Below are 26,318 nucleotides of genomic sequence, written 5' to 3'. Positions count from 1 at the left end.
TAAAAACAACTTGCATTAAAAAATAAAACAATGTAAAATCTTAAAGCCTACAAGTTCACTCAGTCCTATTTCTTGTTCAGCCAATCACTCAGACAAACAAGTTTGCAGGAGATAATGTTGCCTACTTCTTGTTCACAATATCACCTGAAAGTGAGAACAGGCATTCTCATGGCACTGTTGTAGCCGGCATCACAAGATATTGACATGCCAGATGCATGAAGGGACATATGAATCTTTAGCGCTTCAATTACGAGTCCAGAGGACATGCGTCCATGCTGATGATGGGTTCTGCTCGATAACAATCCAAAGCAGTGCGGTCCGATGCACAGAAGCGGCCTCCTCTACCTCAGAAAAAGCTTCTCTTGGTGGAAAAAGCTGCTAATCCTTCTCCTCTTGAATATGACTTCATTTGGCATTTCTTTTAAGGAGGACATGGTTTTCTCATATATCCCCAAAGGTTTTGAAATAGATTTTTATGTGTGCTGGGAAAGGAAGCTGGCATTCTGCCACTAGTTTCCCCACTAGAGAGGTTAATACTAATGTAATTCTATCTAAGCCTTAATATGATGGCAGTATCCATAGGGGATGCCTTCTCCAGTGAGAAAGATTTAACCAAGTCAGAATCTGCTTTGAGCAGGCCAAGAGGTAGGCTAAAGGTAAGAGCAGTAACAACAAATGCAGACAGAAATTAGAGGCTTTTCTCTTCAGTCTCTTTATTGCCTGTTACAAAATCTAGGAAATGCAGCAAATAATATAAAATAGGTAACAGAAAAAAATGAGGAAACACCAGATATCCAATTCTTGTTCTTCTAGCTTTTTCAAAAAAGAGTGAATTATTTGATACTACATTAGTAAGATCTCAGTTCAAAAAAAGCACTCTAATATGTGCTTTAGGCCCATTGGCCTCAGTGGATTTAAGCATGCATTCAAGTGCTTTGCAGATTCAGGGCTGACTATTTTTTATATGATGATCAAAAAGTACAATCCGTATCATAGCATGTAAGAAATGTTCTAAAGTTTATAGTTTTTGTTTTTTTTCCAAAAAGGATGGAACTTCCTCACCTTTCTTCCTCCAAAATTTATCAGAATGAGAAATTTCTTAATTAGCGGACAAGTATGTATGTAAATTGCAAAATCCCCAAGTTTAATTTTTCCCCATTGTCACATTGTTGATATAGCAGTGTCATAATTGGCCATGTATATCTATAGTGAAAGGATTTTTTTTATTCTTATGCCTGTGCCTCAGATGTGATCTCTAATAGAGATTGGCTTAAGCCCTGAAGCACAAGGTTTAATATCCCTACCAAAATTTGTGTTATTAATTATAAGAACTTTTGGATATTCTTGATATCTATATAACTATCCAATCCCTTTTTTAATCTTGTTAAGATTTAAGCCATTTATGGTGGGTGCAAAAATATAACGGACAGGTGTTTATTGTATAGATATTGGAGTGCCCCTGCTATACATTACTCATGTTTGTATTAACTTAGGGTCCTAACTGAAAGCCTTACTAGGGTGTTAACCTCACTTTCTCAGATAAAATGTGTGTGCATTAGGGCCTCTTGTTTCGTGGTTTGTTTTTTGTTGCTGGTTGGTTGTTTCCTAGTTGAAATTATTAACTGCATGTGTGGAGTCAAAGAATGAAATGTAGTGTTTTGTTTCTTTATTTTCTTCTAGCCATCTGGTTTACTGCCAAAGTCAAAACTGTCTTAAGGCAACACTGTCAACAATATTCCTCTCTGAGACATGCCATAGCAGCTGTATTGAACACTGCATTCAGAACAAGATGGGGTTGGAGGTGGGGGGAGGGAAAGAATGTAGAAACTTCCAACCAAAAGCTGTATTATCACATCTCTTTGTTGGAGGGATATTGACAGTGCAATATTCATGCAAAACACTGAATAACTTGGCTACTTTTATATCTGTACATTTAGCACATAGAATCATAGGACTGGAAGAGACCTCGAGAGGTCTTCTAGTCCAGTCCCCTGCATGGGTGGGCCTAGGCAGCGAATTGTTTATGCCATCGCTATGCAGCACAGTTGTTAATCCCATTCTGTATGTAACCTCCGTAAACTTTTCATCATTCAGTAAAAATGTTGCCATGCTGCTGACAATAGATGTCAGTAGCAAGTAAGGCAGAAGGAAGACCTGGTGCATTTATTTCCTATAACATTAAAGCCATCATAATTATGGGTCATTTGCCTGGCTTCTTTGCTAATTAAGAGTTTTAATTGCCTCTAGTTCCAGGGAATTAGTTAAGCTTTTCCATTATGCATATTGCCTTCCATAATCATCTGCTTCTCTCATACAACAAGCTTAGTGACATCACGGAAACCAATAAGGCAAGCCAGACTAGTGAAGTATGTTTCTATGTATAGTGTGGATTAAAAAAATGTTTGTTTTGTTCTACATTTAAGCTTACTCTTTAAAAAGGCAGAGTGTGTCAAAGTTGTGCTTTTTCTGCTTTCAGAATGCACGGAGAGCTTAGAGACATGGATGTATGCCACAAACCAAGTATACTGTTAACAACCAAACACACAGGCAGGACTGTGCTCCATGTTTTGACAGCAGTTGCTCCATTCCTCACAACATTAGCCAGACGTTGCTTTATACATAATGATAACGATCAACAGATTGAAAATATTAGCCCTCAAACTGCAATGAAAAACAAATTAAGAAAATTTAGTGAACATATGAAGGAGACTAGCATAAGAAGTTAGAGAGTGCTTCCATTGCCCACTGGAAGTCATTAATTAAGTCACGCTTCATCAAACCTCTGAGACAGAAACTATCTTTTACTTTCCCTTGGCTGATTCTAAATGGTTGCCGACATATTGATGGACATAGGGTTAGTATTTTAAAAAGAAAGCGGGACAAAAGGGTTTTGTTTGACCTGAGTGAATTGATTTACCTCACAGTGATTTAAATCTCCAATTTTAATCATTATTTAAATCAGAAAGCAGGAAACTTTTATTTAAATAATCAGTTTTAACTAAAAAGTACAAATGCAAAACATGATTATTTTCTTAAAGAAAGGTTGAATCTCAGTGGTTGATAACTTTAACAGGGCTGAGCAGTCCCTCATGGCCAGAGTTTTCTTTGCAACAGCTGCCTCCTTCAGGGCCTCCATGTGGGGCTGGTTTAGTGCCCACAAACAGTCCAACCAATAAAGTGCATCACTGCAGGACAAACGTGCATACTTATCTCTAGTTCTTCTGCCATCCACGTACAGCTCTTCCCCTGCCACAGTCTTCTCTTCATTTCTCAGAGCTGTCTCTCTCTGGAGTTCAATCTTCTGGCTCTGGCTTCCTTCTCTTGCCAGTGTCTCCCCTGTTCTGAGGGATAAGGCAGTCCATATATGGCCCTCCTCCAGAGAGCTCCTCCCAGTTGGCTAGAAGAGAGGCAATCCCTGACCCACCCTACACTACAAGGCTGCTGAAGCTGGAACAATGTTGTGGAGATTTTCCCCCATCCAACTCCTGATTACCCAGGACCACTTCCTCTCTTCCATTACCAGGCTATTTCTTGGGCCTTTGTTCATTCCAACTCCCTGGAACAGCATCTTCTGGCTCCCTCTACTCTTAAAGGGACAGTGTAACCCTCTTTGCAGTAACCATTAAAATATGTTGCAAAAGAGCAAACGTAATTCTGGGATGTTGTGTCAGATTCGATCACAGAGACCCCGTTGGGACTGTCACCTGATGTGCTGAGACTACCTGTGAGCCCATTTTCTCTGCCAGTTTGGGCCTTCAAAATTCTTCCTTGTTGAGGAAGACATGTAAGCCTGCTGCAACACAGACCCAGGGTCTGAACCACGCCCCCAAAGCTGCAGACTTAACTGAAAATAGCTTAAGAAGTGCTCCTGTATGCAGCTCCCAGACACCCAGCTCCCCATGGGACCCAAACCCCAAATAAATCTGTTTTACTCTGTATAAAGCTTATACAGGGTAAACTCATAAATTGTCTGCCTTCTGTAACACTGATAGAGATGCACAGCTGTTTGCTCCCCCAGGTATTAATTACTTGGGGTTAATAAAAAAAGTGATTTTATTAAGTATAAAGAGTAGGATTTCAGTGCTTTCAAGTAATTACAGACAGAACAAAATAAGTTACCAAGCAAAATAAAACAAAACACGCAACGCTAACAATACACTAAAGATCTAGTTACAAATACTAACTTCTCACCCTCGATGTTATCTCGGGTACAATCCTTTTCAGACCAACGTTGTAGTTATGGCCTGGGTCCAGCAATCACTCACGCTCCCCATAGTTACAGTCCTTTGTTCCAGTTTCTTTCAGCCATCTCTTTGGGGTGGAGAGGTCATCTCTTGAGTCAGCTGAAGACAAAATGGAGAGGCTTCTTGGGCCTTTTATATTCTCTCTTATGAGCGGAAACCCCTTTGTTCTTCTGTGCAAAATCACAACAACAAGATGGAGTTTGTAGCCACCTGGGCAAGTCACATGTCCATGAATGATTCAGCTTTTTGCAGGCCAACGCCATTGTTTACAAGTTGTTTACATGTTTGAACATTCCCAGGAACGCTCAGATGTGGATTGGCTTGTCCCAAAGTCCATTGTTAGTTAAGTACTCCCAATTACTTGAATAGTTCCCTCATAATATGTTGGCCAAAACTTCTTTATGTGTTTCCTGCAGCAAACACTTCAACTACAAGCTTAGAGCCAACGCTCATAACTTCAGATATGAAAATGATACATGCATACATATGGGATGAATATATTCAGTAGATTATAACCTTTGCAAAGGTTATGTATGGCATATCTAGCATAAAGCATATTCCAGTTATGTTACATTTACACTTATAAGCATATTTTCATAAACATATAGAGTGCAACATTACAGATGTATTAGCAGGAGTATTGTAAGCAAGACAGGAGAAGTAATTCTTCCGCTCTACTCTGTGCTGATTAGGCCTCAACTGGAGTATTGTGTCCAGTTCTGGGTGCCACATTTCAGGAAAGATGTGGGCGAATTGGAGAGTCCAGAGAAGAGCAACAAAAATGATTAAAGGTTTAGAAAACTGAAAAAATTGTTTGTTTAGTCTGAAGAAGAGAAGACTGAAGGGGGATATGATAACAGTTTTCAAGTACATAAAAGGTTTTTACAAGGAGGAGGGAGAAAAATTGTTCTTGTTTAACCTCTGAGGATAGGACAAGAATCAATGGGCTTAAACCGCAGCAAAGGCGGTTTAGGTTGGACATTAGGAAAAATGTCCTAACTATCAGGGTAGTTAAGCACAGGAATAAATTGCATAGGGAGGTTGTGGAATCTCCATCACTGGAGATTTTTAAGAGCAGGTTAGACAAACACCTGTCAGGTCTAGATAATATGTAGTCCTGCCTTGAGTGGAGGAGCCTGTATTAGAAGACCTCTCTCTTCCAGACCTACAATTCTATTATTGGCACCTGAATATAGCCGTATTGCCTATTTGATGGTTCCCTTTGGTAACCTGAAAGATTCACTATACGTATACACATTTATTTAAGCAATTATATAGCTTAATTTACTTTTATTCAGATTTTTATATATTTTTATGATTTTAGGAAAATAATGAATGGTGCATTTCTTCTTTATTAGATGACAATTTTTTATTTGCGATTTATGTCAAATACTACTTGGATGAAGTCAAATTCAATTAAAATGCACAAAAGTAGCATTTTATTTTATTTTTCATTAAACTACCTTAAATGTGCTGGATACAAAATATGTTTTGATAATTTTTTTCTTATGTATTTAAATCTAACTGATTTATTAAACAAAAGAAATGTTCTCTGTAGTTACTGTATTGATTGTTTCTGGTCATCATGTCCTCATCCTCTCACACTTTAGTTTTATTCATAGATTGAAAGAGGAAAGCAAGCTTTTCTGTTTTATCATTTCCCAATTGGTTTCTTAACTTTGAATAAACTAATAATTGTCTGAACTATTGAATAAACTGAAATGAGGAAAATATTATCTTTACACCTGCAAAAGAGGCTATTGCTGTCACAAACTGTTTTAGCACTCAGTAAACCCTGCTTCCAGTTGCTCAGCCAGTGACTTCCACCAGTTCAGGACATTGACTTTCTTGAAAACTTGGCAGCAAACCTGTATTGAATTTAAATTTTAAAAATCCTATTTTTTAAATCCTCTATTTGTATACACCCTGTGTTCCACCTTGCAGTTCTATACTTTTTTTTTCTCTCTATGTACATATAGAATACAACTAACCATGTTTTTGGAAAATTCTCATTGAATAAAATAATGTTTTGACATATTACAGAGCTTTTTTTGTGAGACAGCAGTCAGAGAAGTTAACTTCTGCATCACCCCTGGCTAGACTTCCCTGAAGAAACAGTGAGAGGGGACTGAATGGTGCAATAAATCAATCCATTTTTTTCAATACTGTATGGGTTAGGTCGAAAGTAAATTTAATGTTCCCATCTCATTGTCATTAGTTGCTTAGTTTTAGTAGTTGCAGTCTCCAGTGTTGCCAGGAAATGGATGGTGTGATTAAAAAAAAATCTACCTAGGGTACACAGGGAGGAAATTTGAGACAGTTGCTAGTGACTACTATGAAGGGCCTTTAAGAAACAGAGGTATTGTAGGTGAGAGTTGAGCTGCACTGGCAGAGCTAAGTGGGAATTCTTGTATTAGCACTGCCATTGCAGTCCATCCCTCCACTTCATGAGCTCTAGAATTATTGATGTTGTTTGTAAGAATACACAGAAAAATGCAACCTGAATGTTAGAAGTGCTCAGTAGAGCTGTGTAAAATTTTTTACGTGTATAGTTTATGCATTGAAAAATGTAGTTTGGTTAACCTGAAGGTATTCATTAATTTCACACAAATTCACTGAAAAGTTTTGTCTACAGGTTTTTTTTTTTCAAGTTAGATTTGATTTACAGGGGACTTGGGCACCATTCACAAAATGGGGAGGAGTACTCCTCCTCTCCCTCCCCCCCCCTTACTGCTTCAGCCTGGTGGTGAGGACACTCTCACCTGGAATGTGGGAAACCAGATTTGAATCACTGCTCTGGAGCAGGAGACTTGAAACCAAGTCTTCCTGTTCCCGGGTGAGAATCCTAACACCAGGCTATTGCCTATTCTCATGTGGGACGGAGAGAGTGTCCCCTCTCAATCTCTGCTGTTGAAATCCTTTCTGCTTTATGTAAATAATTAAATATTCATTGGAATGAGGACTTGGATCTCCCACGTGCGAGGTGGGTACCCTACCCACCACACTCTCGTCTCCCCTTTCCCTTTCACCCCCAGCCTGATGGCTATTTAGGAACCACCATCTCTTTCTTTGTGAATCTAGTCCTTGTAAAAGACCGGGAAACAAGACTTTTCAGGTTGAACAAAATGTTTCACTGAACCTGAAACAGAACTTTCTATTTTTTCAGAACTTCGAAGGAACCAAACTATCTAGTGCTCAGAATCCCGAAATGTCATTGTATTTTATGGTAGCTGCTGTTGCTCAACATTTCTGAAACTCACCCTAGACATTTAAGTTCCTTAGGTACCTGTGTTATGTGCCTACTTTTAAACATGTTGGCTACTTTGTACACTTACTCTGACCCACTATTTATACTGCCTCAAATCTCTTCTCTTTTTTTACCTTATATCTGATGCCCTCCTTCTTTTGGCTTATATAAGAAAAAAGTAAGGATGTACGGTCAACAGTTCTGGTTATGTATTAATAAAAATAACAAAAAATCATTGTAAAGTTATCGGAAAATTCAAAGTACAAACTGGCAAGTTCATGTCTACTTCTTACATCTTAATGCTTTCAAAGACTATTCATATATGTTGCCTCTCTTTAAAAATATACTGTACTGAACTACTTTTTGCCTTACATTTAACATTTTTTCATTGTTTTAACCATTGTACACCTTACACCCATTTAAGGTTTAGCAAAAAGCTCATTTTGTTGAAATGTACCCTAGCCACAAAGATTTGGAGAGGAAGAATGATCCAGTGATTAGAGTGCTAGCCTGTGACTTAAGAAAGTTGGGTTCAGTTCCCTGCTCTGCTACTGACTCCCTCTGTTACCTTGGAAAAATCACCTAGCCTCTTTGTGCTTCATTTTCCCATCCATAAAATGATGTTAAATGGAACGTTCTACTTCAGAGGAGTATTGAGGACAAATACATTAAAGATTGTGAGGTGTTCATATACTACACTGGCGCAGGCCATATTAGTACCGTAGATAAATAGGTCAAAATTTCTGGATTCTTCTTACCTGGGTGTTTAGATTTTCATCATTTTCTGTTTGGTATAATTTTAAATGTGCTTGGAAAATAACACAAATCTGATATTGACTTTAATTTTAGTTAAACGACATATAGTTTTGACTTTGAAATATTATCTATAACGTGGGAATAATAAAATTTTACCTAATGCTGTAAAAGGGCAAATCCTTTCAAAATATCCTTGCCATAAATAAGTTGGTACTCTTCCTGCAGAGGAATAGACTCATAGGTCTTGTCTACGCTACCGGCCGGATCAATGGGCAGCGATCAATCCAGCGGGGGTTGATTTATCGTGTCTAGTATAGACACGATAAATCAACCGCTGATCGTTCTAGCATCGACTCTGGTACTCCACCTCAATGAAGTGCAAGGGGAATCAAAGGGAGAGCATCTCCCGTCGACACACTGCAGTGAACACACCTCAGTAAGTAGATCTAAGTGCATCGACTTCAGCTATTCACGTAGCTGAAGTTGCGTAATTTAGATTGATTTCCCCCACCCCACCCCACCTCCGTAGTGTAGACCAGCCCACAGGCTTTTAGGCCAAAAGGGACCATTGTGATCATTTAGTCTGACCTCCTGCTCATCATAGGTCACAGAAGCTCACCCACCCACTCCTGTAACAGACCCATAACCTCTGGCTGAGTTACTGACGCCTTCAAATCATGATTTAAAGACTTCAAGTTACAGAAAACCCACCATTTTCTCTAGTTAAAACCAGCAAATGACCCTGTTTTAATATTTTATGGGTGAGATTTTCAAAAGCACTCTGCCATTGGCTTATTTCTGCTCCTTGTTGGAATCAGTGGTAAAATTCTCTCTAACTTGAATGGGAAGCAGAATTAGGCCATTCCTGAGTATTTGTTAGAATCCCATCCTATCTTATCTAGTGGTTCCTTTTATATAAAATAATCATTTTATTGATGCCAGAGACTTTATTTCAGTAATACGTTCTATTATACATGTTACAATTAATGATTACTTGACTAGTCCTGCAGTTGTTTCCTTCAAGTGTGTGTGTGTGTGTGTGTAAATAGGTTTACCTGAACTTAAATTGCACACTAACCTGTAAACCTTAGATAATGCTAGCAGTGTAAGAATGTATGCATGTTTGTTTTGTTTTCCAAATAGCTATGCAAGTCTTTTCAAATGTCAAAACTTACTGTATTATCATTTAGACCATATGGAAAAGTTTAACAAACAAAGAAAGACTTCTTCATTGTAGATTGTAAATAAACAGATTTGTCTATATTCTGGTATAATTCAGAACTTTAATTCACCTCCCCTCCTCCACCCCTCCGAGAATTGTATGTAGTGCATACTGTGGGTTTGTATTCAGTACGTTGATAGTCTGCACTCTTCCCTTCTCCAAGAGTTTAGCAGGTAGATAATAAGTCATTAAGGAGATAATTTAAAGTTTGCAAGAAAAAATGTCTTGATTCTTAGTCATCAAGGAAACGATTTTAAGTCTGTAAGGAAAACATCTTGATTCTAGCTTGGTTCTGACAACCAGTACATATAATATCTTTACATGGCTAGTTCCTGTATATGTGGCCAATTCCTTCATCCTTGAAGTGGTTTTTGTTTTTCTCATAAGTTAGGCTTTGGAAAAAGCACAAACATTTTGCAGACTATCCACAATATACTACTTAAGTAGTGTCCATATGGGTGCTCCACTTCAGGTATGCATGCATCTCTCAAGCCCTTGATTGGAGACTTTCAGTTAGCAGTGTCTGTTTGGCCCATGCATGCATCCTGTTCCTCCTCATGCTGGATACTGAGACTATATAGGGGTGGACAGGCGAAATGCCCTCAGTTCTTTCTCAACTGCCTCAGGCTGAAATGAAGCCCTAGCATTTCCATCTTGAGCATGCCTTGACTTTCTAATATTTTTATAATATTAAGATAGTTTTATCATTAGAATTAGTTAAAACATTCCCCTCACTATTTATCTATCTCCTCTCTTTCCCCTCAGGGAAACTAATTTTGTTTCTGACAGTGCATTTCTGCCTCACCAGGTTTCAAATGTTGCCTCTCCTGCCATAAGGCTATTCCTGTGAGCGATGGCCACAGTCAGGGAATGTCTACACTAGAAACTTCAGTTGACCTATGTAATTACTGCAGTGGTTGAAGTCCACACTACACTCCTTCTGTCGGTGATGCACATCTTCACCAGGAGCGCTTCCACCAACTTAAGAGGGGCAGTGCCGGGGGGTGAGAGCCTGGGCTCTCAGCTCCTCACATAGCCCCTGCCAAGAGCTCGCCTGCCTCTGGGCTGTCGGCTTTCCACTCCCTGCCTACGGGGAGACTGGCTGCCCCTCCAGGCTCTCGGGTCCCTGCCAACACGAGCCTAGCTGCAACCCCGGCTCTCGGCTCCCTGTTCCTGGCATAGGAAGCCCGGCTGCCCCTCTGGGCTCTCGCCTTCCCACCTCCAGGAGCCTGTCTGCCACAGGGCTCTTGGCTCCCCACTTCTCAGAGCCCAGCTGCCCCTCTGGGCTCTTGCCTCCCCACCACTGGGACCCTGGATGCCCCCTGGCTCCTTTCTCCCTGCCACCAAGAGTGTGACTGCCACCTCCCCTCCCATGCCTGGAGTCCAGATGGCTCCTGGGCTCCGAGGTGCGGATCTGGGAGCTTCTGGGCAACAGCAAGGCTCCCCACGGGGAGCAGGCAGTTGGGACTTCAAAGCAGCTGAGCTCCAAGCGGGGTGAGGGCAGCCCCGATGGGAGCACGGGGGCAGTATGCTCTAGTAGAGCCCCCCATCCGCCCCAGTGATAGCCCGGCTTTCTTGTCAATTTGACAAGAATGACAGCCAACAGCTGATGTGTCTATGCAGACACTGCATTACTCACTACCTTGCCCTAACTACACTAACATAAGCTCTACCCTTCTCGTGGAGGTACAATTATTATGTCGGTGTAGTAGGCCACTTGCATTGGCGGGAAAAAGGCTGCCTTATGTCAACCTAAATCTATAATGTAGGCCAGGCCTAAGTGTGTCTGTTGCATGGGGGAGTCCCACATCTCCCAGAAGTTCAGCTTCTGCCTGGCCTTCAAGACCAAGGCAAGCAAAAAGAGATGAAATTCAGACTGCTAATGATGGAATGCTCCCTTTGGCCATCTTCTGAGTCCGACCTCCCTGTACATCTGTCTCTGGACAGATCTAGCTCTTTGGGAGTGGCTTCCCCTAAGAAAAGGGAGACTTTGGCAGCTTCAGAGAAGTCTTCCAAAAACAGGAGCATGGACTCTAACCTTAAGGAGCCAGCTCCAAAAAAGATCCAGTCTCCAGTGAGATCTACCATCTTTGAAGCCATGACCTCTCGACTCAGTACCACTGAGTTGGAGAACTCCTTTGATACCAGCGGGGTTGTAAAGGCCCGTAGCACAAAGGAGAGACATGGCTCTGATAAGTCCTCAGTATGCTATACCAGCAAGGAGGGCAAGCATAGACACTTGGGACCGGCATCATCAAGTTCAGCCTAACTCTCAGTACCTATGCATTCAGCCCAGCTGTTTGTACCCATGCTAGCAGCACCCAGCAAGCAACAATGCCAAACACCAGCATCAACTTCAGTACATACACCATCAGCAGGCAGCTTCAGTGGCCATGGCCTTGACTACTATGTCTCTACCAATCCCTGATTGAATACCGTGGGAGTCCGGATGGACTAAGGACCTCTCGATAACAGATGCACCGGAGTCCCAGGTCTCCATGGGTTCCAAGACCCTGATCTCTGGATTCCCATCCTCTGGTACTGCAGGACTCTCTGCTGTTTTCTGAGGGTGCTTCTCTTTTGGATGAGATGGAGGAGGATGAAAGAGACTGACTGGAAGTTTCCATCCCTCTTCAAGGTTCTCCAGTATATCCCTTCATGAACCCATTCTCTGAAGATCATAGAGAGGATCAGGCACATTATCAGATGTGGTGGAACCAACCCTGCATGCCACCCCACTTCCTTATGAATCCCCACAATAGCCATACTGGGACCCCTGTGCTGCCGATCAATAACAATTTGCCAGACCACTAATACCATCTTACAGGGAGGCTAGAGTTGTACAGCCCTTTCTTCCCCAACCACCCCCCTCCACAGGAGGAAGCGTTTGAGAAGCAGGACTCTAGGGTGGATAAAGAGGCCAACCCTCAAACACCTATTTCATCCTTTGTCTCTGGACAAGGCAGTTATTCGTCCGTCACCATCTATGGCTGCTGATTTTTGGCAGTTTCGAGACCTCATAAAGAGGGTAGATGACACTCTTCAATTATTCTCAAACATGTCAAGGATTCACAACACAAACTGTTGGATATCTTCCAGTCAGCAACACCCTCCAGGGTGGTGTTACCCATCATTGAACTGCTTCTAGACCTGGCTAAAATGCTGTGGCGGACACCTGCCACTATTCCACGTGTGTGTGAACAGGCAAATAAAAAGTATTATGTTCCCACTAAGAATACTCCTTCAAATGACTTTTTGTTCTCCCATCCTTCACCTAACTGCCTGGTGGTAAATGCAGTAAATGATAGGGGCAGGCAGCACTTTGCTAAGTCTACCCTATATGATAAGAGCCGGAAGGGGCTGGATCTCTTTGGGTGAAAGGCCTACGTGTCAGCAACCCTGCAATTCAGGATTGTGAACTATCAGGAGGTCATGGGCAAATATAAATTTACAAATGCAAAAGGTTCATGGCTTTTATTGACTATCTGCCACAGGAATATAGAGTCCATCATCTCAGAGGGACAATCGGTGGCCAGAACTGCTCTTCAAGAGTCCTTAGATGCTGCAGGCACAACTTGCAGATCCATCTCTATACACAAGGCATCATGGCTCCATCTCTTAGGGATTCTGAGAGAAATACAGAACACTGTGGGGAACCTTCAACAATTGTAAACTGTTCTCAGAACCCACAGATGCGTCCTTGCACACTCTAAAGGACTCTAGGCCTCTAGGCCTTACTTTACAATCCATGGGCATGTATACACCTGCAACTAAGAGAAGGTTTAGTAGGTCACAGTCTGCCCAGACAACACATCCTGCTCTGTTTTCTGGGCTCCATAGATCCACCGACCATGCCAGACAGATTTCAGAAAAAGAGGGGCGCCCAACCACCCTCCACTACCACCCAGCCATCTTTAAAGCAACAGTTTTGTTAGATTGGTTGACGATTCAAATCTCCCCATACTTAGGTTTAACAACAGATGTTCATTAGTCCACTTTCCCCGCTTTGGAGACCTACTAGCCTACATCCAACATGCTTCGAGGTGGATCACTACAGACAAATGAATCATAGAGGTCATAACATTGGACTACACCATCCATTTTACATCATTCCTTCCCTTCCATATGTCCTACGTCTCTCTTCAGAGATCCCTCTCATAAGCTTCTTTTGAGACCTGAATGCTCGCCTTTAATTAGAAGCAATAGAGTTGGTTCCTCCTCCTCACAAGGGCAAGGGATTTTACTTGAAGTATTTCCTCCATGCCAAAGAGGTACAGAGAGTGGAGACTGATCTTAGATCAAAGACTTCTAAACAAGTTCATGAAGTCTCAGAAGTTCAGAATGGTGACACTGGCAGCTATAATGCCTTCACTAGAGAAAGTGAAGTTTTGGCCCTCGATCTACAAGATGCTTATTTCCATATAATGATACTCTCATTGGACAGGAAATACCTATGTTTCACTATAGGCCATGACCATGTCTGATACCGAGTGCTTCCCTTCGGCTTTTCGTTGGCACCACGTGTGTTCTCAAAGGTTCTGGGAGTAGTGGCTGCTGACTTTTCACAAAAATCAATCCTAATTTTCCCATACCTCAACAACTGTCTACTGAAGGGCCGCTCCTATGAAGAAGTGCTGTCTTCCACCCAGATGGCCCTTGCTCTGTTCCAGGAGTTGGTTCTGCAGCTGAATGTAAAAAAGTCACATTAACCCCTGTACAGAGAATAGAGTTCATGGGGGCATATTTGGACTCATTGAGAGCCAGACCCTACTTTTCCTCAGACAGATTCATAACCTTGCCAGGTCTGGTATAGGCAATTCAGGGAAGCCCTCAAACCTCAATAAGAAACTGTCTTCAACTCTTGGGACACATGGCAGCTTGCACCACAGTTGCCAACTTTCATGTGGTAAATAAGCACAAATTCAAGCTAATCCCATTTCAAAACAAGGCCAAAACAAGCCAATCCTTAAGAACCCCAACACTCTATATGACTAGAGCCCCTGGCGTGCAGTCTGGGACTATGGTGGGCCTGCTGTGCACCCCTGACTCTCTTCCTCCCCTTGCCCCAGCTTGCCAGGAGCCATCAAAAAAAAAAAAAAAAAGAAACAACAAGCTACAAGCCAGACAAGCAACATGCTACAAGCCGAAAACTAGCCAACAAGCAACTCACAAGCCAATTAAGCCAAAAACAAGCCCAATTTCTGCATTTTCTCCCCACAAGTTTGGCATGTCTGGCTTGTAGCCTTGCATGATTGCTCACGAAGGTGCATCTCCCCTGCTATCAGGGTTGGCTCAGAATGATCTGTTCTCTAGTTAGATAAACATTGGACAGACAGGTGGTGGTTCCTCTACAGGTGAGGAGCTTCTTAGACTGGTGGAAGAATCAACTCAACATCTGTGCAGACATCCCTTTCTGTCACCCAGCCCCATCAGTAACTCTGACAGCAGATGCATCACTGATGGGATGGGGAGCTCACCACAATCCGCTCATGACTGAGGGCAGATGGAGAACTCAAGAGTCCAGCCTTCACATTAGTCCGTTGGCGTTCAGGGCTGTCAGGAATGCTTGCTTTCATTTCCTAGCCCTTATCGGGGCAAATTAATTACGGTCATGATGGACAACACAACCTGTATGTTCTACATCAACAAGAAGGGAGGAGCAAGAACCCTCTCCCTGTGCATTGAAGCTGTAAAAGTATGGAATTGGTGCATAGCTCATCAGATCCAAATGTTAGCGGTCTACCTCCCAGGTATTCAGAACACCACAGCCAATGTCCTCAGCAGATACTTCTCAAAGGATTATGAATGGAAATTAGACACCCAAATTCTCCACATTATAGTCCTAAAATGGGGACTGCCAGAGGTGGATCTCTTCACCATCTCCAGGAATAGTAATAGTCCTCTTTTCTGCTCAAGAGAAGGTCTGGGCCACCACTCTTTGGGAGGTGCCTTTCTTTTATCTTGGAAGAAAGGTTTGTACTATGTGTTTCATTTAACACTGCTGATATTTGATGAACAAGATGAGACAGAACAGAGACAGAATTATCCTTATAGTGCCATCCTGGCCGAGACCAGCTTGATACTCTTTCTTGCTTCACCTGTGTGTCCAACCATCATTGAAGCTCCCAAACATCCCTCATCTCCTGTCACAAGATTCAGGTTGCGTGTTTCATCCCAACCTAGCAGTCCTCTGCCTCAAGGCATAGCTCCTCAATGCTTCACAGGGTTAGAATCCTCCTGTATTATGAAAGTACAACAGGTATTACTAAATAGTAGAAAGATCAATGTGTGCTACTTACCTGCAGAAATGGAAGAGATTCTTCCATTGGTGTTATCACTGCATCCTGCCTGATTCATTGCCACTAATAGTCATCCTGGATTACCTCTTGGATCTAAAGAAATCGGGGTTATCCGTTAGTTAGATTAAGGTCCATTTGGCTGCAATATCAGCCTTTCATCCTCTGGTAGAAGGATTTTCCATATTTGCTCACTCTGTATCATTTAGGTTTATTAAGGGTTTGGGTAATCTCTATGTGCAAAGTAGAGACCCTGCCTTTACCTGGGACCTCAACCTGATACTTTGTTTCCTTATGCAACCTCTGTTTTGAACCGATGACAACCTGTTCTTTGTTTCATTTATTGATGATGACAGTCTTTTAGTAGCCATCATGTCGACCTGTAAGGTTGGGAAGATTGGAGCCTTGATGGTATGTTCCCCACCCCTTTTTGGTGCTCTTTAAGGACAAGAACTTTTTATGTCCACACCCTAAATTCTTACCTAAGTTTCCACCTTAATCAGTCCATTCATCTGCAATGTTTTTTCCCAAAACTATGTAGGTCTCTACAAGAATCCTGCTTACATACCTTGGATGTTAAAAGGGCAATGTCTTTCTACTTAGATAGAATCAAGCAATTTAGGAAGTCACCTGGGTTCTTCATTTCCTTTGTAGATAGATCCATGGGGTCCTCGATCTCTAATCAGAGACTGCTGAGATAGTTTTTCTGGATATATTATCACTTGTTATGAGACTCTGGGCATTCATCCCCCACAAAGGGTAAAAGCACATTGAATCAAATCGCAGGCAACTTGTACAGCATTACTGAAGAATGTACCAATATCTGAAATATGTAGACCGCTACATGGGCTTCAATACATATGATGTTCTTCGAGTGCTTGCTCATGTGCATTCCGTATTAGTTGTGTGTGCTCGCCACATGTACCGGTGCCAGAAGTATTTCCTTCAGTGGAATCCGTAGGGTACCAGCTCTAGTGCCCCCTGGAGTGGCGAGTGCATGATGCAGTACAAAAGACACTGCCAGCCCCCTCCACCCTCAGTTCCTTCTTGCCGCCAGTTACAGTGCTGGTACATCTGCTGCTTAGGCTAGCTTTCTTGCTTGCTAAGTAGTTAAACTTTTCCTGGGGAAAAAAAAGTTGTGAATAGTTTTAGAAAACCCTTAGTGTTAGATAAAGTTAGCATGCCCCAGTCCCCAGGCTGTAAACCCTGCAATTCCTTCAGAAAACCTATGCCCATCAGTGACCCGTATAGCACTTGGTCTGAGGTGCCTGGGGGAGTCTCACTAACCAACAAGTGTCAAATTTGTAAGGCCTTCAAACCTCAGATGGAGAAGGATTGAGACATCTGTCTCCGAGTGCTCCTAATGGAGTTGGTGGTAACCCTGGAACCGGAGCAAGTAAGGGCTGACTCTGCTCCCAGCACCACAGCATCAGTGTGAAGTGCCCTCACCCCCAGTGCCATCGACGGACCGGCAACAATTGCCCTCCCCAGCACCTGCCAAGCGATAGAAGAAAATGTCCCGCAAGGGCAAGGAGAGGGCAGGAGGTGAGCCAAGATGGGCGGCTCCATTCCAGGTCTCGGTACTGATCAGGCAGCGGGAGACGTAGATCGCCAGAGCGTCGTGGCCGATCCGCTGAACACTATCAGCCTCCAGGATAGGGATTCACCACAATGGGAGATATCCCAGTCGTGCCACAGTACTTGGCACTGTAGTGAGTGAAGCTGCCCATCTACCTGCTCGTGGTGGCCCAAGAGCAAACCCCACCCTTCCCCCACCCTCCCACTTCGGACTCCAGCACCGGACAGGAGTCTTTGTCAGTGGGTCAAGTCCTGGCACCATCAGTAATCGCCTCATCAGAAGTACCTCCTACTGCTCTGTGGCCCCAGGGCCAGTGGCCTGCCGCTTGGTACCCTTGGAACCTCTGGGGTTTTACCCAGCCTGGGCAAGTGCCCAAATCTGTGGCAGGGGCCTTGGACAAACCATTAGCCATGGTGTCTCGCCCCCCCCATCCGGAGGCAGTCATTCTGGGAGAGGGAACCCCTCTGGTTCAACTGGACCCCAAGGAACAGCCGCTAAGACTACAAGCGGCGTCAAGGCCACCAACCTCAGCCCTCCGCCCAGTTAAGCTCCGCCTGCAACAGGCAGCATGCATTTTGGGCAACCTACCAGCCTGTACCCTGGATCCTTCTTCCCTATACTTTTCCAACCGCCTTTCTTTATTTCTCCCTACATGGACCACTATAACGTCAGAACGCTGAGTCTTCAACACAGTGGCGGAGGGTTATACCCTTCAGTTTCTTTCTACCCTCCCCCCTTCCCTGTCCCTCTTCAGGGACCCTTCTCATGAAAGACTCCTCGCACAGGAGGTGAAGGGCCTGCTGCAGCTGGGAACGGTGGCGGAAATTCCTCGCGAGTACAGGAACAAAGGGTTCTATTCCCAGTACTTTCTAATCCCAAAGGCGGTCTAAACCCCATCCTGGACCTGCGAGACCTCAACAAATACCTAAAGAAGTTCCACATGGTCTCCCTTGCCTCCATCATCCTTTCCCTGGATCCAGGAGACTGGTATGCTGCCCTTGACTTGAAGGATGCGTACTTTCATATAGCAATCTTCCAAGGACACAGATGCTTCCTAGGCTTCACGGTGGGATCAAACCACTGCCAGTTTGCAGTCCTCCCTTTCGGCTTAGTGACAGCACCAAGGGTGTTTCCCAAGTGCATATAGGTGGTAGCAGCTTATTCAGGTGTCAGGATATTCAAATATACCTGTATCTCAATGACTGGCTGGTCAAAGGCCGCTGCAGGTCTCAAGTCCAACGGGATGTCACGGTACTACAGGTCACATGCCGGTCCCTGGGCCTATTGGTGAATGACAAGAAGTCAACATTAGTTCCGGTGCAAAGGATAGAGTTCATCGGAATAGTGCTCAACTCTACCTGAGCAAGAGCTTTCCTGCCTCAAGACCAGTTCCGGATGATGGTAGATCTCATTGCAACGGTCTCCACATTCCCTCTGACCATGGCCCGGGTATGCCTGCAGTTGCTCGGACACATGGCAGCCTGTACATATGTTGTCTGCCATGCAAGACTCAGGATGCAACCTCTCCAACAGTGGCTGTCAATGGTCTATTCCCAGTCCAGAGATCATCTGGACAAAGTCATCACCATCCCGCCAGAGATACTTACCTCTCTGCAATGGTGGACCGACTCCAAGGCAGTCCTAGACAGAGTCCCATTCAACAGTCCACGCTCCTCGATCAAACTGAGGTCAGATACCTCGGACTTTGTCTGGGGCACACATCAAGGTGCATTGCAGACCCAAGGTATGTGGTCCCCGTAGGAACTGACATTGCACATAAATGTCAGAGAGCTCAGAGCAGTCCGCCTGGCCTGAAGATTCTTCCTGCCACATCTCTCAGGCAAAGTGATGAGCGTGTTGACAGACAATGCGGCCTCTATGTTCTACATCAACAGGCAAGGGGGAGCGCATTCATTGGCTCTCTGTCAAGAGGCACTCCGTCTGTGGGATTTCTGCATCAAGCACACAATCCATCTGGAGGCCTGTCATCTTCCTGCTGTCAGAAATATGCTGGCAAATCGCCTCAGCACGTCCTTTTCCTCTCACCATGAGTGGTCGCTCCATCCAGAGGTAGCCCACATGCTCTTCCAGAGGTGGGGAACTCCACAGGTGGACCTGTTCGCCACCAGACAGAACAGGAAATGTCGTAAGTTCTGTTCCCTGCAGGGGCTGGGCAAGGATTCTCTCCCTGATGCCTTCCTTCTCTCATAGTCGGCGGCTCTGATGTATGAGTTCCCATCAAACCTGATCATCAGCAGAGTCCTGTCAAAGATCAAGAGGGACAAGGCCAAATTCATCATGACTGCCACGGTGTGGCCTCACTGGCATTGGTTCGCCACACTAATGGACCTGGCAACGACCGCCTCCAGCCCTTTCCCGACCGGCTGGATCTGCTCTCACAAGGCCACAGCTGCCTCCTGCACCCCAACCTTACCTTCCTCCACCTCACGTTGTGGATGCTGTGTGGTTGAACGCAGAGGAACGGGCCTGCTCTAATGAGGTCCAACAAGTCCCCTTGGAAAGCAGGAACCCATCCAATAGAGCAACGTACCTGGCCAAGTGGACGAGGTTCTCCCACTGGGCATCTGAGCGTGTCCTCTCTCTGTTGCACTCCTCCTTTATAATCCATCCTGGAGTACCTGCTCCATCTTAAGAACCAGGGACTGGTCCTCTCTTCCATCCAGGTGCACCTGATGGCTATTTCCGCATTTTGCCCGCTGTTCCAGACTCAGACTGTGTTCTCCATGACATGTCGGTCAGATTCCTGAGAGGCCTTGAGAGACTCTCTTTCCGCTGGTTCAGGCTCCTGTCCCACAGTGGGACCTTAACTTGGTTCTCTCTAGGCTCATGGGCCCACCCTTCGAACCTATGGGCTCCTGCTCCCTTTCCCACCTGTCACGGAAAATCGTTTTCCTTGTGGTGATAACATCAGTGAGACGAGTGTCAGAAATCAAAGCCCTCACATCGGAGCCGCCATACACTGTGTTCTGCAAGGACAAAGTTCAACTGCAACCCCATCTGACCTTTCTGCCAAAGGTGGTGTTCTCCTTCATGTCAATCAGGACATCTTCCTCCCAGTGTTTTGCCCCAAGCCACATGCCACTAGTGAGGAAAGGAGGCTGCACGTGCTGGACATCAGACGTGCCCTGGCATTTTACCTGGAGCATACCAAGCCCTTCCACAGGTTGACTCAGCTTTTCATCTCTACAGCAGATAAGTTGATGGGCCTTCCAGTGTCCTCGTAGAGGATTTCCAACTGGATCACCTCCTGCATCCGGACCTGTTACCAGTTGACACAGGTCCCACCACTACCGATCGTGAGGGCCCATTCGACCAGAGCTCAGGCATTCTCGGCAGCCTTCGTGGCATACATTCCCATCCAGGATGTTTGCAGAGCCACGACGTGGTCTTCGGTTCACGTGTTCACGGAACATTACGCAATCACTCAGCAAGCCAGAGATGATGATGGGTTCGGCAGAGCTGTGCTGCAATCTACATGCCCATGAACTTCTACCCGCCTCCATTGGTACTGCTTGGGAGTCACCTAATATGGAATAGACAGGAGCAAGCAGTCAAAGAAGAAAAGACAGTTACCTTTTCAATAACTGTGTTCTTCAAGATGTGTTTGCTCATGTCCATTCTACGACCCGCCCTCCTTCCCCACTACTGGAGTTTCTGGCAAGAAGGAACTGAAGGTGAAGGTTGCCAGCAGCACCGCTTATACCATGGCATGCACGTGCCACTCCAGGGGGTGCCAGAGCTGGTCCCCTATGGATACCACTGAGGGAAAAACGTCCATCACCGGTGCATATGGGGAGCACACACACCTAATATGGAGTGGACATGAGCAACGTATCTCAAAGAACACCAGTTACGGAACAGGTAACTCTTTTTTTGAAACATTATGCCCTGATCCATGCTGTAAAGTCTGATGCGGCTCTTGGTTCTGCAGTTTTGAATTCTGTTCCATCCTACATCTGGGGATATTACTCGAAAGTCACGTGAAGTAGAGCACCCATAGGAATACTAGTCAAAGAAGAAGTGGCTATTCACCTTCTGCCATAACTGCAGTTCTTCAAAATGTCTGTCCTATGGATGCTCCACTACCTACCCTTCTTCCTCTCTGCTTCAGATTGCTTCTTGGGGGATGTTTGGGTAGAGAAGGACCTGAGAGTGGTTCACCTGTGCAATCCTATATAGTCTTGTTATCCAGCACGAAGAGTCATAGGATGCATATGCTTGCCAGACAGACACTGCTAACAGAAAATCTCTGATCAAAGGGTCAAGAGCTGCATGCGTACTTGAAGTGGAGCACTTATAGGGGGACACATCTCGAAGAACTACAGCTACTGCACCAGTTGAGTGACCTCTCCTCCTCTCTAAACCCTTTCTGCATTAAAATAGAGATTATAATATCAATTTTAGAACATCTCTGCTGAGCAATAAACAGATATATGCAAATAACCTTTCTAGATGCACAAGATGTGCACATATATTATCTGCTCCTAATATTTCTAAAGCTTTCAAATATTCTTAACTGTATTGTTTACTGACACTGCTTATTCAGATAAATTATTGCTACAAATATATGATGAAATCCTGGCTTCACTGAAATCCATGAGCGTTTTACCATTGACTTCAGGTTTAAATATAGAACAAACTAACAGAATTCTTTTGAAACCACAGATATGGACATTCATTGATACAGATTATTTAATGTGGTGTGGCTCTATGTATCAGGCCCCATTTAATGTTTTTAATTTCATTGTGTCTCTAATTGAGATATCTGTTAAGCAGAAGACGCAGCATTTACGTTCCTGAGACACACACTCATTTTTTGTTTGTTTGCTATATTCTGAATGGAGCCCAGCTATCCAAAAACTGAAAACCATGAAAAAACTCTTATTTTAAGTACAAAACACATCTGAAAAGATATGAAGTGGCTCATGCATTTTGAATATCACTTGTTTACAATTTGTTATAAGCAATAATATGGGCCAAAAACTGCAACAGTTCTTGAACCTAAGAGAGCTCACAGGTATCTAGACAAGCTGTGCTGACAGTTTTTTTTCTCACAAATCTTCATCTAAGCATGCTGAATGTGCTCACAACCCACTTGTGCTTACATGTTTTGCAAGAGGCAGCAATCCCTTCTTTCCAAGTAAAAGAATTTAACTACTTCTTAACAAGAACATAATTTATTGGACTTCTTCATGATGCTTAAAGGCAGTGGGACAGATTTTCTTATCAGAGTTCCACTCTCTTCAGCTGAGGATCTGGTCCAACATTTTGTGGTGTGTGGTGTTGTTTGAGAGAATATAGCTACAGTAGAACCTCAGTTACGAACAGCTTGGGAACGGAAGTTGTTCGTAACTCTAAAATGTTTGTAACTCTGAACAAAATGTTATGGTTGTTCTTTCAAAAGTTTTTACAAATGAACATTGATTTAATACAGCTTTGAAACTTAACTATGCGGAAGAAAAAGGCTGCTTTTAACCATCTTAATTTAAATGAAACAAGCACAGAAACAGTTTCCTTACCTTGTCAAAACTGTTTTTTAAAGCTTTCCCTTTATTTTTTTAGTAGTTTACATTTAACTCAGTACTGTACTGTGTTTGCTTTTGTTTGTTTGATTGATTTGTTTTTTTTGTTGCTGCTTCCTGATTGTGTACTTCCAGTTCCAAATAAGATGTGTGGTTGACTGACTGGTTAGTTCATAATTCTGGTATTCCTAACTCTGAGGTTCTCCTGTATTTATTGTATTGAAAATATGCATGTCAGTTGCAGCAGATGCTTTGTGGAGTAGAAAATGTTAAGTTTCCCACCAGTTCACGAGAATACATTACTAAACTGCACTGAAAACCATTTACATTATGACCCACTGTTCTTCAGCATTATGGGATCAATCGGCATTCATTGATATCAATTAGAAAACGTTCACTGACTTCGGTCATGCACAATCAGGCCCTATAGATACTTCATTTACTCAGCTCGAGAAAGTGACTTTGCATGTGTTCCGATATATAATGTGCCATCCTTTCTTGTGATAATACAAGTAATTACAACATTTTAACCTTTGTCTTTATTTTCTCATTTTTCAGTGTCTTGTGTTTGAAGATTCTCCACTTGGGGTTCAAGCAGCACTGGCAGCTGGGATGCAAGTGATTATGATTCCAGATGAAAATTTGAATCAAGATCTTACAAAGGAAGCAAATCTAGTGCTGAAATCTATGGAGGACTTTGAACCAGAACTGTTTGGTTTACCACCATATGAATAAGAACTAATATATTTCAACATGTTCTTAGTTGGAGATTGGGGGGTAGGGAATGAAAATGTAGAGTAAAAAATTATCTATTTTTGATTTTTCTTTCCAAAATAAGACAATGAAGTCTTTCATGATTTACTTTTAAATTTCCCTGGTTACTCTTGGTTTGTCTTCTTCAGTGCTAAGTGGAAGGAATGTTTCTTCTTGCCTGTTCTTCAGCTATACTAGTCTTGTCATCTGCATAATGTCATGTACATTCAGTGCATTTGCAAAACTGCAAAGACCATCTGCTTCAAACATGTGGAGGGTTTTGCTCTGGTTTGCTGGAATAACAGACTGCTTAGAACAATGGTGCTCAACATTTTCCTTGTTATGGATAGGCTGTTGTCCCCTTATACCATTGTGTGGCACAGTTACCACTACCTATTCCTTGTCTATCCCTTTGTCTTTCCTGTTCTTATCTTCTGGTTGGATTTTTTGTTTTTGTGTGTTCTTTTTTGTTCTCTTGTTTTGTGACTTCCCCTTTCTGGAATGGGGTGGAGGGGGAACCCACTGTCAGCTTCCTACGACCATATGCTCTTGCAGCTCAACTAAGCGCTGTGTAAGCCTCTGTAACTCTGCTACTCCCTACTTATCCCCCGTCTCATTTCACATAGCCTCTTCCCCATCCATTTTGCTCCCCCAATGATGACAGCCTTGTATTTCCATTTTCAGCTTCTCACATAAACCTTTCTGTTTTTTCCATTCTTTCATGTTGCCCCCCTTTATCCTTCATGAGCTTATGCACAAGGCCCCCTATCTTCTCCACAGTTAAGTCCTTCTGAAGACTCTTTACATTATTTTTACTACAGAGAATTCTGCTGATTTAATACCGAAAGTAATATTTTTGTTTGTTTTGTAGCTTAACCTTGTTTTACCAAGCACCATCTTTGCCACCCTATATGTTATACTCATTCCTGCTAATCCGGGTCCATTTCTGTCTGTCTTTAGATTGTGAGCTCTTCAGGAAAGTGACTGTATTTTCTTTGTGGAAAGTATAAAGTACATTGTGAGTGCTACCATAAACAAACAAATAAGTATAATTTGTATGGTGGAACATATCCAGGGTTGTGAAGATTCTTTTTCCCTACTGCTGTTCTCCTCTGTGTCTTGACCTTTCTGTACTACTTTGCCCCAGCCCCTGGACTGGGAAACACTAGTTTAAAGGATCTTACCTCTTGTATGGAGATAATGATTGCATTATAAATTTGAAAAAAAAATAACCTTTTAGCTGTGGGAAGCCTTAAACTACTCTCGTAATCACAGTAAAACGTCTTTGATGAAGATAGTGAACGTAAAAAATGCTGAAGATAAGAAATAGGTACTTCAGTATTTTATTTCAGTGAATAATATCAGAAGTTTCCTTCTATTATGCATGTGAAAAAAAAATTAAATGGTTGAATGATTAGAGTGCTGTTCATTTTTTTTTTTTTAATAAGTGGACTGTTGAGATAAGAGAACGTAACTTAAACAAGAACTCAAAGATCAAATATTTTTTCTAGCATTTCTGCAGCTCACTTTTTGTTTTTAATAAAAAGCAAAAAATGAACATTGGAAGACTCACTAAAATTCTTAAAAATATTACATGGGTTTTTTTAAAGCAAATTTAAAACAGTCTGTATCTCTGAGTACACTATTTAAATATCTTTAAAAAATAAGAATATCCTATTCCAAACTATCAGTAAATTATTAATTGGATGGTATCAGAAAAATATTGTCAAGCACAATATAGTAATAGTTTTTCTTCTGCAATGCCTTTCATCCAAGGATCTGAAAATGCAGGTGGGTGAATATTGCTTACTGTAATACTATTTTGCATATAATTTTGTATAACCTTGTGTTGCAGTTCTAGTGAATATTTATATCCAACTAAAGTAATGTAAATTCTTCCTCTTCTGTTGCCATTCAAGATAACAGAAATGGTATTGCACAGTTCCTTCATGGCTAATGTTGCATATCAGAAAGTGTTACCATACAGCAATAATTCTGAGCTTTCAAGTGTAAAACAGGTGCCTTTGGGGATCCCTTTAGTTCATAATTGCTGAATTCCAACTGGGAACTTATTTGGTAGAACAAACTCTAATAAGTTGTAATTAGTAACTTTTTCAAAGTGCTGTATACATTTAATTGAACTTGGAGTTTAAAAAAAAAATCAAGGCACATGTCACATTTACAAAGTTGTTCCAAAGGGCCTCTCACCAAAGCATTACAAATACTTTCTTAAGACATACACACTTAGATAAATATTAGATATTTATGGCAAAACAGAAGTGCATTGGCAGTGCCACCATGGGATAATGAAGGATCAATCAAGGATGCAACCCCATTCTATTATCCAAGGTGGTCAGGGATGCAACCCCATGCTCTGGGTGTCCCTAAGCCTCAAACTGCCAGGTGCTCGGACTGGACAACAGGGGATGGATCACTTCATGATTGTCTTGTTCTGTTCATTCCCTCTGAAGCATCTGGCATTGGCATCATAAGACAGGACACTGGGCTAGAAAAACCATTGGTCTGACGAAGTCCGGCCTTTTAATGTTCTTATGAATGAATATACATTCTGTTCCCTTCAATTCTGGTATAGTTAACGGTTTCCTCTTTTACTGAGAAAATTAACATAGAAAACTCCCCTTAATCCAGCAGTAAATCCCATTCAATACTGCCATCTT

At 42.8% G+C, this 26,318-nt stretch overlaps 1 protein-coding gene across 1 annotated transcript in view; it reads left to right on the top strand.

Moving 5' to 3' along the window:
* Positions 1-25,059, top strand: part of PUDP (pseudouridine 5'-phosphatase) — a 149,536-nt gene extending 124,477 nt beyond the window's left edge. Inside the window, exon 4 of the mRNA XM_084648974.1 lies at positions 23,446-25,059. Coding sequence (XP_084505100.1) covers positions 23,446-23,622 — 177 coding nt within the window. The 3' untranslated portion in view covers positions 23,623-25,059. The remainder of the gene's footprint in view (positions 1-23,445) is intronic.
* Positions 25,060-26,318: the final 1,259 nt, after the last annotated feature.

Source organism: Lepidochelys olivacea, assembly GCF_965140295.1.
Source record: "Lepidochelys olivacea isolate rLepOli2 genome assembly, chromosome: 1".
NCBI classification, from domain to species: Eukaryota; Metazoa; Chordata; order Testudines; family Cheloniidae; genus Lepidochelys; species Lepidochelys olivacea.
Note: the sequence above shows the minus strand (reverse complement) of the source record. Positions and strands in the feature narration are given on the sequence as shown.